The 17,118-nt window shown below is 36.2% G+C and overlaps 1 protein-coding gene across 1 annotated transcript in view; it reads right to left on the reverse strand.

Annotated features, from left to right (window-relative positions):
• Positions 1–5,572: 5,572 nt before the first annotated feature.
• The window catches only part of LOC145984247 (uncharacterized), a 32,270-nt gene continuing 20,724 nt past the window's right edge, over positions 5,573–17,118 (reverse strand). Inside the window, exon 4 of the mRNA XM_083117840.1 lies at positions 5,573–10,219. Coding sequence (XP_082973966.1) covers positions 9,391–10,219 — 829 coding nt within the window. The 3' untranslated portion in view covers positions 5,573–9,390. The remainder of the gene's footprint in view (positions 10,220–17,118) is intronic.

Consider the following 17,118-nt stretch of genomic DNA (forward strand, 5'->3'; position numbering starts at 1 on the left):
GACCTCAGAAGGTGTCGTGCCGGTGAATAAACCCTAAATTTCGTGTTTAAGACTTAATTTCGCTTTTTGCAGTTGATTTCGCATTATACATAAACATGGTCACAAAATGCATCTCACACCTTTCAAAAACATGAAAAATTAACACTACAATGTGTTTTTTCATATTTCGTTTTTTCGTCAAAAATGAAATATGCATGCCCCTACTGATTCATCATTACATTGCTACTGCGGTTGTATGTGTTTTAGTCATAATGTAACAATGTGAACTTCGGATACTTCCGTTATCAGCACAAAAGTACCACAAGGCATCTGGACACAAACCTGTAGATATCAAATTTGCAAATATTTGACATGTAGCTGGGCGTAAACAGCCACATGTAAGCTGCAAGGCCAATAAAATTTATTGTTGTTGATATTTGACATGTAGGCTGAGACAAAATCTGATATTGACACTTCATTTTGAATACTTTTTTACCATTTCTCATATCGTTGGTTCACTTCCCCCTTCCCTTGAGATGACTGCTCATCTTCTAGCTGGTACGCTATGATGTTCGGTCTACTGAACGAGTTTCTCACTTCGTTTTACAGTTAATAATATGGTTGGTAGTTTGTAATTTTTCACAAAATTTGTGTGTTCCTTGCAACCCTGCCATGTCCCGTTTCGCCGCAGGAAATAACGTCACAGATACGATAAAATGTTGTGTTGGGTTGCCAGCATCCAGGTGCGAAACGGTCTTTTTTGAATGGCTGTAGCGTCGAATCGACGCACCAATGAGAAAAATGTTACCGAGAAAAGTTGTTTGTTTTGATGTCCTCTATACAAATCTGTGGTCCGTGGGTGCCATTATAATGACACCCTGTATATATATATATATATATACTTAGCGTTCATTAGATTGTATTGTACATCGAAGTCACGCTCTTTGTTGTTTAAAGCAGAGGAGATATTCAGTGAACGTGGTCCTGATATAAAACAATGACCTTCTCCCTTCTAAAACTTCAAACCAACATTTAAACAATTTAAAGTATAATTTATCTTGAATACAAAGAATGTTGTCAGACATCGCCAAGTATAGTGTCATGCCTGCAATAACTATCCCAAACTGCAAAAATCTCCACGGATGTTGCCATCTTGCAAGATCTTGTGCAGATGAAACAAGGCAACTTTTCCTTGACTTGCTCTGGCTGCAAGATGACTGGAAGCCATCTGAATCCCCGGATGCTCTTAGTGTGTAAAATGTGACTTCAACTTCTGGCCGCCAGACTCTAAACGTGCAAGATCTTTGATGACTTGAAGTTGTCTGGGTAGCCGAACAAGGCTAATGAATATCAGTGGGGGACAATGGTACCCCACATACCTAATGGAGGGCTAATACAATGTTTGGCATGGTTGAGAAGTTCCTTGAAGAGAGTGCAATAAGCATAAAATGTAAAGCCAGGGCTAATTGGGTAGAGCAGTGGAATACTACATCAGAGACTAGTTTAATCCAGAGGGTGCCCCCCCCCCCCAAAGTATTTTTTTTCTCTCATAGCATGCGGCTCCCCCACTCCTTTTTGCTGGCCTTGAGATGCAGTGTGGAAGCTCACATTACATTGAGTGCTTGCTTGCCTCCACAAGTACAAGCCAGTTGCCCAAACCTGGTTTAACCCATTTTTTTACAACTTAATTTAGAGAGACTGGAAGATCCCATACACTCATTACTTCTAATAAAATGCATTTTTTTTATTATTTAGATATAAGTGCTTTTGTGACAATGTTAGTCCTCAGAGATATAAAAATTAGGGCTGAACAATACCTATAGCAGTGCTGGTACTCTTACAGATTCCCACCGATACAGATACTTGAAAATTGTAATTAAAAGTTGTTCAAAATCAGGGGCGGCGCCAGAAATTTTCGACTGGGTGGGTAGAACCTCCGTATTGATAGATTAGGGTGGGCAGTATAATTGTAAGACAATATATAGTATATATGTGTATGTAAGACGTATGTATCCCCCTCTCTTACACTCCCGATTTTCCTCTTCTTGTTTTCCTCTTTATTATTTTCTAATCTATTGTCGCATCTTGTTCCATTTCCTTGCACTTTGTCTCTAATGGACACAATTATTTCAAGGAAGTGTTTACCCATGAGCAGCAGGTTTAAGCTTGTGTTGCAAATACAAGTCACATACTTGATTTTATGTATTCGGCGACAGTGATAGAAAGAGCGACGGTAGACAATCGTGATGTTTCTCGTAATTTAAATGCATGTTCCTGAGCATAGTATTTTCATCGTATGAGTTTTTGACTGAAAGAGTTTTCTTACTCCTTGGGGGTCACTTTTCTTAGCTTACAAGGTTTGTACAACTGAGAAATCTATCTGAATGTTTGTAGTAGCAGCGATTGGGTGCCAACATTTGAGGGGCAAGGACAATATACTTTTTCTTGGTAGAAAAGGCTTCGTATAAGGAGGCCATAGTGCGGGGGCAAAAAGTGGCAAAATTTAGCGAGGGAACTGCACCCCCCACTTCCCGCTCCTCCTAATCGCCGCCACTGCATGTTTGGATTAAAATAAACGTCTTATTAGGAATGATTTAAAACACACGTGGAAATCAAATTCTTTGTTCATTGTCCATGAAGTATTCCTAGGCTAATGAAAGGCTATTTTGACAAAATATCACTCACAAACAGGTAAGATCCAAAAATCTGTTCAGAATTGAAAAGATTATTAGCTAAGTTGCTATTCGTTTTCTGAACTCTCATGTTACTAATGCGGGAGAAGCAACACACGTATGGATGCTTACATGAACATATTTTTTGAGGTAACAAAATGATTTAGGACACAAGGAATTCATCGAAGTTGATCACCGTGCCAGTAATAATTCATATATTTTTCATAATGATATGGGTTGCATGGCGTGACCATTTCGAACACACTATCCTGTGCAGCACACCCTGGAAACTTGATTCTTTCAGGCAATGAGTCCCTGGTGCTTGGAACCACTGTCAAAGTAATAAATTATGAGGGTTTGTATTTTGAATGTCAGCTTGTGTTTGTTTTCGCCCCTTCGTTACTTTCATCTAATCACCATTCAACCTTATTGCGTCATATTTCAGCTTGTATGAGAACTAGAACTTGAAACATGTTTCACTGTGTTGCAAAAGGTCTACTCTTTGAAAACAATGCAAAGGTTTGGGCCCTTTTTCCAAAATAACGGGAGAAGAGGGGGCGAACGCCACATTTTTTTTTCATTGAAATTTGGGGACTTGGCCTCTCCCAACCCCATTTTTCTCAGTTGGGCTTTCTGAATTGTACACGGTCGCGTGATCCGTTTTTGTTTTCAAACAAAAGTTATCCGTAGTAGATTGCTCAAATAATCTGAGAGATATAACATTTTTCTGAAATAAGTGTAAAAATTTAGAAATCGCACGCAAAGGCCGCGGCGAGAGAGGGGTTACTTTCGAAAACCGGCTCCGCTGTTTAAAAACTTACTCTTCCAAAAATGGAGTTGCATTAGTTCATACCTCTTAGAAAGTTGAGATGGTAGTTTCAATTGCACAGCGTTTCATTAGTGGATCAAGTCAAGGCAGCTAATTCCGTGAACAATGATGTTGTTTTCTGAAAGTCTCAAATATTTGTCTCAGGCAATCACCCTCCTAAAATGGACGCATCTTCTGAGGTGATAAAATGCCACATTTGGTGCGAGTTCTTTCTGTATATTTTTCCCCAAAGGCGTAACGCTGTCGCATTATAATGAAGACGTCCCGTGTTCAACTCCACCCTCCTCTGGTGGAAGCACAATGCACACTGGTTCCACGTAAGCTGTAGGTTTAGTCCCGATTAGCGTATCTGAACATAAAAGTGGATTTAAAAACAAACTAATAAAATCGTCTTCTGGATACTTCGTGACATAACTGTTTTCTTTACTTCAGCTGCATCTACAGATTCTGTTGACATTTTCGGCTGATTCATGTGGCAAAATTTATGTATGGAACGAGGATTTCTAAATAGGATAAGCCACTCATTAGCAATTGAATAATTCTGTAGCTTTTTCCTTACATAACTGGTTTATTAAAATTTATTCAGTATCGTAGTGATTCCTTCTTATTAGTAAAATGAATATAAAGTTGATATTTCGCATACCATATTGATATTTGAAGATAACAAGTATATAAAAATTGTAATGAAATAATAAAAGGGACACTTCTGGAATTTTAATGCAGACATAATTAAAACTATATTATACTCTCTGGCATAATTTAACCCGAAGGTTTATGGCTTCAGCAACAGAAACCTTTCATCTGTCCCTATTCGGGGCAAGATCAATCCAATCTTTTCGATCCTTGCCGATTTCTTTTAGGTCCATCTCAACGTTATCCCTCCATCCCCGTCTTGGCCTTCCTACTGGTCTTTTACCATCAGGTTTCCCAACAAAAATCCTGTAAACTATTTTTTCCTCTGCCATTCATGTTACATGGCCTGCCCATCTAAGTCGTCTTGATTAAATTATTCCAATAATAATAATAATAATAATTAAAAAGTCGAAATAATGTATTGTGTTGCCGGAGGAAGTAACGCTAAGATGATGATTTTTATTTGTTTATTTAGATTACATTTTAACCATACCCAGGCCGGAATTTATATGCGTATGTGGAGGCCCGGAGCTGCAGTCCTGAAATTCACCCTAAATTCTGATCTAATCTTGATCATACCCTGTATAATTTTGAGCCTTCTAAGCCTACTAACTGCTTTTAATCATGGAAGTATTCATTTGATCACAGTTTTTGTTTCAATAGCTCTAGTATTTACTTTCACTTTCTAATGACAAAATTGGCTTTTTATGGGTTGATAATATGTGAATATTTCTAGCTTAGATAATATTCACAAGTAAAATATACATGTTATGAACACCAGAATACACTTATTTATCTAATTATTCATATATCCCCAAGTATATGTACTTATTGAATTTTATTGGGTGGGCACAGGAATGTTTTGGTGGGCGCTTGCCACCCCTGGTGTCGTCCCTGTTCAAAATATTGATTAATATATTAGTGGGTGAGCATTCAATTCCAATTATAAGCATCAGAGTTTTGCTTAAAAAAATTTCAATAATTACATTAGAATATTAAAATACCTGTTATGTAATCACAAAATATAGTTTTTAATACAATATCGGGCAAAATAAATGGAAACTTTGAATGAATAATAACCAGCATTGTGCAGCATTTTAGCAGACCCAATGAAAGACCAAAACTCTGGGCAAGTATCGGCCCAGCCCTACTAAAAATACTACAAAATGTTCAATATCAGATGAGTTTCTGAAGAACACTTAGGGAGAAGTAACATTTAATGTGAATAATCCCGAGAATTCAGGACCCCTCCATTACTAAAAATTCTGGCTCACAAATGCTAACTGATCTTAGGAATTAAAATAGCTTTGTTCAACCACTTCCGACACTTGCAAGTGTAATCACATCACCCAAACACCTAATTTATCCATTTTGTTAAAGTGCTACAATGCTAATGTGAAAAAATTGTAAGTGTAGCAGGAAATGGACTTGTTAAAAGAAAAGCTACAGTTGAGGTGCTGTAAAAAACTTTATTTTGAAAAATATAGCTGTACAAGAAAGCAACCCTGAGAATATCCCACACCACTGACAAGGAAGAAGGGTTATCTTTACACAATGTACAAGTCCAATTTACAATTAAAGCTCTTAATGGAATTCATAGAGAATATTAGTTATATACAAGCTCTCGTACATTTTTATATAATCTAAAATTTATCTTTAACAGGTACAAAGATGACTATCAACTTGTTATAAAATAAGCTATGGTAACTAATTTTAAACTGCTGCAGCTACTAACAAAAAAAAAAAAATAGCATCACATTACAAAGCTAGTACACAGCAGTGCGTCACGAAGAAGGCTACGTGAAAACAGACTACATGAGACACAAAATGTATATCATTACATTGGAAATATTTTATAATCACAAGTACATTCCTCAACTAGCCTGCAAAATGTGCCAATGGCATTGTAATACATATTTCTTTCATTCATATTGTCAGTTTTATGTCATAAAGGACTATGCTGCATACAGGCATTTAAAATTCAGGCAACAGCTGGTATACACACACACACACACACAATTTGTAAAGACTGTTTATAGAAATATATTGATACAAAATTTACGTATTCTTGGTTAACACATTGATATAAAATTACAAGACTCGCAGCTATGTTTTCAACAATCAACTTTGGACCCTACAAGATTGTAAACTCCCAGCTTTCATCAACTGACATGTGTTAAATTTTGAATATTAAATTTCCTTTACAGAACACTACAAAACAAGAATGTATGGGAGTGGAAAGTCTGAAGTAATGCTAACATGTGCAACAGGAAAGGTGTATCATAAATCATTGGAAAACAATAGCTGCCATGTACTTATATTCTCTCACACAGGGAGAAACCTAATTCATTAAATACACGTTTATTGTAGAAGAGTTCAATTCATATATTAATACAAGAGAAGAAGAATCACATTAAACTAGAAAAGTAATCACAAATATCAAGTACATAAAGTAAAATCTGATGTTACCTAAACATTGAAAAGTAAAAATAATAGCAAAACTAAAATTACAAAAAAAAAAGTGAATGTTTTCAAACAATACTTAATGTAATGATTTTCAAATCTCTTTGAAATACCGTACATATAAAACAACTTGGTAAAAATTACGGCTGAGTCACTTTCAGTCTGTGCACTGCACTCTGGGTAGTCTCATGTTCTCAATCTCTGCCATAGTGGGGTTGGTGTGATCAACACCAAGCTCCAACAGCTTTATCACCTCTAGTCCTAGAAGACCATCTTAACAACTTGTAAGTATGTGTATTATGTGCATGTGGTGAGCCAATACCACTTTGAATCAACCGCTATACCAATGCTTGAACATTACAACAATTAAAAATGGTTCAAAATTTTGATTAATATTAGTGGGTACACTGATTGTAAGCATACATTTACAAGAGTTTTGCTATGCACAGTTTTGGTGCAAAATAAATGGGAAATTCAAATTTTACATTATTTCCAGAATAATTACACTCCAGTAAGCATTTTTGCGAATCCGACAAAAGACCAAATTCCAACCAATACTTTCCAATTGTCTCAGCTGTAATTGTATTTATAAATGTGTATATGGATAAAAGGAATATATTTCTTAGTATTACAAAACTGAAAAATAATGTTTTATCTCATTTATACATGGGCATTTAGCCATTATTAATATAAGTATAGTTTGACAACTAGGTTTGATGCATTAGGAGCCGAATAGCACCTAAGTGTCAGGTCCAGATACAAACTATGCTCTGTGGGATGCCTGAAATCCAGAAAATATTGGCTGGTATAGGTGATTAAATTCAAACAGATATCAATATCATTGGTATCGGCTCAACCTTAGTACTAAATCCCTTATCTATTTTATTCATCTTAAATAGAACTGATGTTTATACAGATATTGTTGTATTTAAATTGGTGTATATCAGTACTATATAGAATCATAGTTTACAATCATCACAGTAAAGGTGAGTTGAAATACACACACACAAAATATTTGAATCAATGTGAATTTTGTGTTCCAATGGGTCAAATTCAACATCTTTTCATTGTAAATATCTTTACATAAAGGGTGCATACTTGACAACCACTTACATATGTAGCGATATACTTGACTCAACCTCTTGGAGAATGCAAATAATTTATTGTACTTAAATTTACACTGAATAAGAACAATCTGTAAAAGTTAGTTACTGAGTGCAAAGTTGTCATGGAAAAATTTGTGATGCTATCATTATTGATCATTTCATTAGGCATTAACTTCATATACTTTTCACTGTTTAATATATATACATATATCAAATTTCTTAAAACACAACATTAAATACAGAAAACAACACTAGAATATTCTTTGAGACATCATCTTGATGCAATAGAATGGCATAGATCTTCCATGCATTTGTCCTCTCGTCTTTTTCATCTAATCATTAATGAATGCTCTTGAAATTATTTTGTTATTTCAAAAACAGATGCAAGAGAATAGTTTGAAATTAAATCAAGGAATGATTTTGAAATCCTAGAAGTTCAAGACTGCACTGTAATTTTGAACAGATACAAGCTAGTGAAGGTTGAATTGTTGGGGCTTTTAACCACTGCACTTTGTTTATTATATACAGTGGAACATACTGTTTTCAGGGGACCAAGTTGGAAAAACTGCAAATGTAGGAAAATGTAAAATCGAGGAAAATTTTATAACATTTTTCAATGTTGAGAGCATCAATATTGAATGTACACTCCTCACAAAAAGTTTTGAATATTGTTTTATTAGTCAATAGGTGATAGACATGGGCTTGGATTGATTGAATTCGTGTTCCAAGTCCACTATTGAACCAGAGACCCTTGATTAGAAGCTTGGCCATTGCTGGACGTTCTAGTGTTTTTGCCAACATATGCCACAGTGTCTATCACCCATTGCCTAATATAACAACATTCCAAACTTTTTGTGAGGAGTGTATAATGCAGGAAAAAGTAAACTCTGGGAAAGTGAAAGTGTTTACACCAATGTTTCAGTTGGAAAATAAATTATATATATCACCAGCATTACTTATCATCATTCATCCTCATAATTACAATTAACTTAAAGAATTACAGACAGACAAATAACTAAGAATGCAATACACAAAACCATAAAATGGTAAAAAAAAAAAAAAGATTCTTACATCTCTAGTAACTGACATTGTACAAATACAGATCATTCTATGCATTTTTTAACTATTTAAATTGAAGATTCATAATTCATATATGCATGAAATAAAAGGCCAATAACAAAGCAATATCAAAATATAGTTGTCATGTACACAAAATAAGTGTGTATTTCATGAATTTTGTAAAAAAAAAAAAAACACCTGGTGACATAAAATATACATGAGTAACAAGTTTATAACAAATGCGTGTATACAACTGATTTGCAGGAAAAGCCAGGAGCATCAATCATTAATTAGAAAGATGAAAATGATTTAAGATTTCAAAGAAACACAGGCATCATGTTTATAAAATAAGGACAATGTACTTATGCATAATGCATTATCTATGATTCTATCATGCAGGAAAATAGGTCAATAAAGCTATCTGAGCCTAGCAAACAAAAAAACTAAAAAAGTTTCATTATAAAAAAATTGTGGTAATTACTTGCTCACCTGGATCAAGAAATTTGCAATGATCGTAACTCAAGTGACGCACCATTCATCTCACAATAAAATTCATCCATCCAACAATAGTATTTTTGCAATCATTAATACTTATAAAAATCAACATTTTCCAACATTACAATTCATTTAACAGAGCCTTAAAAACATTTCACAATTCAGTGTATTTTGGGGTTGAAAGATTCAAGGGTGCAAACATACTTTTGGATGGGGACTCATCCTCTGTCTCAGCCAGCTGCATAAGGGCCATGGCACCCATCCACTTTTCATTGCAATCCTCCTGGGGAAAAGATTGTGCAGAAGGCACAGGCAAAGACTTTTGCTCAATAACATTCACCTTGTCATCCTCTTTATTGGCCAGCATAAGAACGGACGGCCGTGCCTGATTGGCAGATGTTATCGTGATTGATTTTGTGGCACCGGATCGAACGTGATCATCAAATTCGACAGGTTTCAATTCAGTATATGTAGAATGCTCAAATTCGTCTCCATCATCTTTATCTACCCACCGAAGAGGCTGCGCGAGCTCTTGCTTATCTTCCCACAATGCCTGGTCTTGCGATGCTTCTCTCAGCCATCTTTTCTTTGGCTGTTCCAGCTTATAAATATCTGGCCTCCTACTTTTCAATGACTGCCTGTTCGTCGAACAACTAAATCGCAAAGCACCACCTGTATTGATCCGGTTATTATTTGCCACAGAATCATCATCATCAGGAGTCAGGGGAAGATATTTGAAGGAATTGTTTTCGTTGCTTGGTGTGTGCCACTGTGTATTTCTGGAGTTATGAGTCAATTGAGACTTACTTGGAGACAAGTTTCTGTTCTCCTGCTGTTCCATTTCACTCATCAGACCTTTCCTGACTTTTAACTTTTTAACTGGGCTCTGACCGTCTGAGTTATTCTCCACCTCATCCTTCCTTGCCTTAGATTTCCTTTCTGGCTTTTTGCATGGTGTTCTCTCTTCTCGCTCTCTCTTGTATCTGAAAAAAAAAAGAGGTAAGATTACACTAAATATAGAGAAAAGGTGTTGTATTAGTGAATCAGACAACACAGTGCATGTGGAAGTTTTTCACTAAGATTTTCAAACTTACACCGGAAAATGTATTGCTCATCAATTAATAAAAAAGTTAACCTACTTTTAACTGTCCTATTTCAGCAAGTGGAAATTCAAATTTTCACTTTTGCCTAAAAACCATCATGCACTTAAGGAAGCTTTCATATTAACCCATGATCTGTCATGGTGGGTGCCATGGTCATTTTCAATTTTAATTAAGTGCCATTTAACAGTATTTAAAATATTGACCTGTGGTGCTCTCTAGTTGAGACTCTCAGTGTGCCATGACCCATGAGTGACCTGATAACATTTTAATGAGATGACATAAACAGCAGTAAGAGACCATTGTTGTGAAAGGAGTGTTATCAGAGTGAGAACAGAGCCCACATGCAAATGATTGTTAATTTTTTTATTTAGATTTGTGCATAATTTAGTCAATAAGTCTATACACTGTTTCTAGTGAGTTTTCATCAAATCCTGTCATGAACATGGGTGTTCTTTGCATTGCAATCAGTCAAAAGTGGGAGAAAAGTGACATTAAATAAGAAAAATCTAACGAAACCAAATCCTGGATGAGCCTGCATTTTTCACTTAAATTTCTCCCACAATATATGCATTAAGGTTTTCACATGGAAATTTTGTCATTTAATATTAGTTTAGTGGGATATGAGTTTTCAGTTTGGTAAATTTTATACCAGGCCACCCTAAATATATCAGCTTTATCTTTTTTCCTATAGGAAAAGGACAATTTATTATGTGTAATTATAATAATCAAGTTTGGATCGATTCTCAAGAAATAAAGGCAGTAAAGTAATTTTAGGGCTTGGAAGCTGATGAAAAATCATTTTTCCCCTGAACCTTGGAAACAATCCAAAATCTGATTTCAGTCAATTTCCCTTCAGTTAGAACCAGAAAGTAACGTTCTTAATTTGCATTTTGAGTCTTTTAGGTCATTTTTCAGTATTTGTTGCCATCTCTCTTCATTTTTGAGGTATATTTTTATTCTCATGAATTTTAAATACATTTGCTACCATAACTTACATTTTCAACTGAAATGTTTGACAATGGATTAAATAATTAATTGTGGTGAATTTATTTTCCCCTCTTCACTTTGTGTGAAGCCCACTCTGAGGTTCCCTTGCTGGCCACTATTATCACTTTAATCTGTGGTTTTAAAGTAAAATTAGTCACAATATTAATAAAAATATAATATGATATACACAAAAAAAAATATTTTCAGATACTGACCGACTACTGTATTATGCAAGGTGCACTCTGAAAGGAGGTGAATGACATAGAAAAACATTGTGGTATATATCATGTAACCTCGAAGTTTAAAAAAAAAATACTTAAGGTGCCTAATTGCTTCTTTCCCTTAGTTTCAGAAGTTTAAACAACCCAACAATGGATTTTATTGAATTATTCAATATACTCTCTTGTAGTTTATGAAAAAAATTGAGCTTTGATTCCAAGAGCAAAATTATTTTTAGGTCATTTTTTTAATAATGGGTGAATTCGAGGCTTGTTCGATGCACACATGGCAACACACAGCATCTGCTTGGCAGGGGAAAAAATCTCCCAAACCTGCTTCAAATATTAAATTATTAAAACAGGAACATGCTGTTGATAATAGCTTCCTGAAGCTTTTTAGGAGAGTGCTAGGAGAAAGATGGCAGCTTTCATGTATAATCACCTGCCAACTGCAAGTTATGGTAATAATATTTTTACACGCTCAAGAGTGGATGCCGGTAGAGAGCCACTGTGTGAGGCATATGGACCGGACATCATGAACAACAGTATGGTCAGACGATAGTGCAGACAACTCATGGGAGGCCCTTCCAATGTGTACAACCTCATATAGCCGAGTGCATGTGGGCTTCTTTCCATCACTTCAAGTGAGAGATCTTGGACCACCACATGTTCATCCTCAACCTTTCACATGCAGATTTTAGTCTCTTTCTTCGGCTGAATCGATTTCAGGCAGGGCAACATATTGACAGCAACATGCAGCATAGGCGGTCCAAAGTCTTTGGTGTCAGACATACATGACACGGGGTTTACAATATTTAGTACCACTGGTAAATACATTGAAAAGTATGTTAAGAGTCACTGTAACTAATGCAATAAATGTCAATTACTACTGATGTTCATGTTTTATTTATGGCTAATTGGTAGGGACCTCGACTTTTTGTCATTTTTTTCCCAAATCGATGTTAATTTTTCTTACCATTTGGTATTATTGCCCCCCAAATTCACATTTTTATTTTAGTGCATCTTCTGGCAAAATGCACTATTCCCAAAATCAGCTCTTTTTTTTTTTTTTTTAGCACACCTTTCTGCCAAATATACCAAAACTTATTTTAACTTGTAGGTCACATGGCATACGTATGTTCATGACAGTTTAATACGTTGGAACTGATTTTTGAGTAAGTTATTTTTGCTTGTTAACGCAAAACATTTCTCGAGCAACAAATTCCAATGTTACAGTTCTTGTCTAGGTGAGCACCCAATCTTCACTACAACTGAACCACTTCACCCTGTAATGCAAAACACTTCTAATGCTGCAAATACCTATGATACAGTCCTTTGTGACAGTCTATGCATACTTCATCCCTTGTCAGAACCTTGCCACTTTGCTCTGTGATGCAAAGTGTTCAGAGAGAAGGTGAAAAATCATGGGAACAGTGGCGTATGCTGGTTTTAACTAGTGGGTAATCTCAGACACTTGATTCATCCACCCACTCCTGAAGTCTCCCTGCAAATTTACCTCAACATCCATACAGGATTTATGAATATATATGTGAAAAATTTTACCTTATTGTTGTGACCACTGTCGAATAATTGTTGTGATTGCACTTGCAGTTAATCTACGTTTAGAATTTCAAATGATAAAACAAGAGAATATAATAAATCTATAAGAAAAAACCTGTAACAAAGAATATGAAAGGAATGCGGTAGTGAAATAAAAACCCTCAATATTAATTGAAGTGTAAAATTCAAGTTACCCCAGTACCCAGTCACTTGTGCATTCCCGATTTTTGTTTTTATACAAGGAAGTTTAAGTTCAAGATCTATGGTACAAGAGATGCTACTGACCTACCTACATTAACTATTTGAAATTTCTCCGGAAAAGATCCCGTTCCAAACATTTTCGCACGCAAATATTGTATTATATCCATTCATTGCCTTTAACTTCAGTGAACACAGCACTAGCACAAATACTAAACCACTAACAGCTAAACAAATATTAAATTCTCGAATCGCTACAACACGCATTCAATTCCCTGCCCCAATCTTCTATTGTGGTTCCTTCCTGCTTGACACAGAATTAAATTCCCTATGGATGTTGAAAAATTCCCTTTCCCAGCTTTATATTCCCTGCGATGCGCGAGGTTCTATGAGTTGGAATCATTGCGTTTTTTGTTTATATATTTTACATTCAAACATCTTTTATCATTATGATCATTGTTAATCTAAAGAGGGGGGAAAAGCAACTTAAATTACCTAATATATGTGTACGTATATATATATAATTTATTTCTGATAGCCACCCAGCGTCGAATAACATGGGTACCTGGGGGAAACCCTGGGGGGTAAAGGTGGTCAGGGGCGTGATGCTGATCACATCACCCCCACTCATGACCGGATCAAGAAAGTGTGGGGCGTTACCCCCACATGGTGTAGCGTCAAATCATCGCCGTCAAAACATCGCCAACAAAACATCGACGGTACAAAACATCGACGGTACAAAACATCGACGGTACAAAACATCGACGCCAAAAACATCGACGCCAAAAACATCGACGGCATAAAACATCGACGCCAAAAACATCGACGGCAAAAACATCGACAGTACAAAACATCGACGGCAAAAACATCGACGCCAAAAACATCGACAGCAAAAACATCGACGGCAAAAACATCGACGACAAAAACATCGACACCAAAAACATCGACGACAAAAACATCGACACCAAAAACATCGACAGTACATAATATCAACAGTACATAATATCGACGCCAAAAACATCGACACCAAAAACATCGACGGCAAAAACATCGACGGCAAAAACATCGACAGTACAAAACATCGACGCCAAAAACATCGACACCAAAAACATCGACGGCAAAAACATCGACGGCAAAAACATCGACAGTACAAAACATCGACCCCAAAAACATCGACAGTACGAAACATCGACGGCAAAAACATCGACGGCAAAAACATCGACGGCAAAAACATCGACAGCAAAAACATCGACGACAAAAACATCGACGACAAAAACATCGACAGTACAAAACATCGACGCCAAAAACATCGACACCAAAAACATCGACGGCAAAAACATCGACAGTACAAAACATCGACGAAAAAACATCGACACCAAAAACATCGACGGCAAAAACATCGACAGTACAAAATATCGACAGTACAAAACATCGACCCCAAAAACATCGACGGCAAAAATATCGACAGTACAAACCATCGACGGCAAAAACATCGACACCAAAAACATCGACGCCAAAAACATCGACGGCAAGAACATCGACAGTACAAAACATCGACGGCAAAAACATCGACGGTAAAAACATCGATTGTACAAAACATCGACGGCAAAATCATCGACGCCAAAAACATCGACGGCAAAATCATCGACGCCAAAAACATCCACTGCAAAAACATCAACAGCAAAAACATCGACGGGAAAATCATTTTTTTACAAAGTTTTCCACACTAAGGAATTGAAATCTAATCCCGAATATTTTGAGATGGCTGCCCTAAATTATAAAGTGAAACGAACAATGCGTAATGAGCGAACTTAAGTTGCCAACTTACAGTGCTACCGTGCTACCAATGTACAATGGTCATTGTTGTAAGAACGGCCCGCGAGGTCGAAACACGCCCTCTCAATAAAGACGTTATTGTTATTATTATTATTATTGATAAAATTACAAACAATGAGATTGCGCAGTGAACGTGATTGTTTAGTTTCTGGTAACCATTTATGACTTCTCGCCGGCAGCGTTTGTTGTCGGGGGAAAGGGAAAGAAAGGCTCCTCCGTGTGAAAGATGAAAAGACCACCGACTATTGTTATTCCTTGTTTATTAGATGCAGGAGACTGAAAGGACCAATATACAACTTGACTTCTCCGTAGAGACTTTCTTTCGGTTCATGCACTAGTATAAAACGTGTGCAAGTAATATAACTGCCCCCTTGCAATATTGTCTTGCCCCCTTCCCCTCCAGACATTTTCCCTGGTTGCCGCACCACGAAGCGCCGTCACTGTGTATCGATACCGCTGTTGTATTTGAATCAAGGGGTCCGAAGTTCGATTCCCGGTGGAGGATAGTTGCATAGTGGTATGGATTCTTTAAACTATCGGTTCAGTTCCGATTAACCCTTCGTGGGTCACACGAGAAAAAATTAGCTTGTTTATCGCTCTCGGTGCCAGAGACCGGGCTCTTAATATATGTTAAATTAAAGGTCTAAAACGCCAAATCCTCAATTATTACGGTTAAATATATATTGTTTTTTGTTATAAATATATTTGCAAACAATTGAGATTGTATAAAACTACGAATTGCATGTTTCAGTTTTAAAAAAAATAAATAGGCTATACAGTACAAAATAAATAATAGGCTATTCCAAATACCGAAAATTTCAATGTTACATGTGCACCCATAAAATAATAATAATCGTTTAAGTACTCCTTATGCACAGGGAAGTTAATCGGGACTGGACCCACAGTTTAAAATAGGATCTGAACCACCAAGTGCTTTCACTGGGTATCAAACCCGGGACCCATTGATTACAGGGTAACACTGTGTTTATTGCAGAGACAATTGGAAAAATTAGTTTATTTTGGAAATAAAGTAACTGGTGATTGAAAGTATTTTTAAATTTTTAACTGCACTCTTACAAATGTTACAGTGATGGGTATCAATGACCATCTGAATGAAACTGTCCATCTAGTGAGTCACTTCCCCTCAGAATATTTGCTCTTATTCCCTTATGTCCACCTTATCAGGAACGGCGTTCCAGGCGGGCTAGGGGACTGAAGCCCCACAAAACATCTCTGGCTCCCTTCTCCCCAAGATTATTATAGTAGGTTAGACGCATTTCGACCAAAAATTGGAAAAACTAGAAAATTTCTCACTCAATATTTTCCATTAAAAAACTTCCATTTGGCCAATCATAATTCACCAAACTTGCTACAAAAATTGAATCACTATTTTTAGGAATAGGTCTATAAGGTGCGAAAATATTTTTTTAATAAGTAGGAGGACGTTCAACACCTAACGAACCTTTAAGCTTCATTTTCATAGACGTGCGCACGGGGAGGCAAGGGTGGCAGACTGTCCCACCCCTAATCCTTTACTTAGAAATGCAATATAATCTTATTGCAGTTATAATATTATACTCTAAAAGAATGTTACCTATTTTTAAGCCAATACATGTCCAAGCAACTACGGGAGAGGGGGTTGCTTGTATTACTTTGTATATAATTGAACTATTCCAGTCCTTTTTGTAGGAAATTTCTTGTTATTAACACTCACTCATACTTTATTCGTTAGCTGTGAGTTGTGATCTGTGTTGATTAATGTGGCTGGCGAATGAATGGCTCATACTTGGAAATTAATAAATTATGTGTACTTGTTTTGAATCTGAACCTGAGAGATTAATTTAAAGTCACATATAATTTAAACAGTGTGATCTTTTTTTTAATAATGCAATACATATATAGCTTAATTCCAAGTAGTCCAACAAGGCATGGTATCTTCGAAAGCATCTTAAGAGATGCAGGATAGAAACTTATTCCTTT

Source organism: Lepisma saccharinum, chromosome 2 (assembly GCF_977018435.1).
Source record: "Lepisma saccharinum chromosome 2, izLepSacc3.1, whole genome shotgun sequence".
NCBI lineage: Eukaryota > Metazoa > Arthropoda > Insecta > Zygentoma > Lepismatidae > Lepisma > Lepisma saccharinum.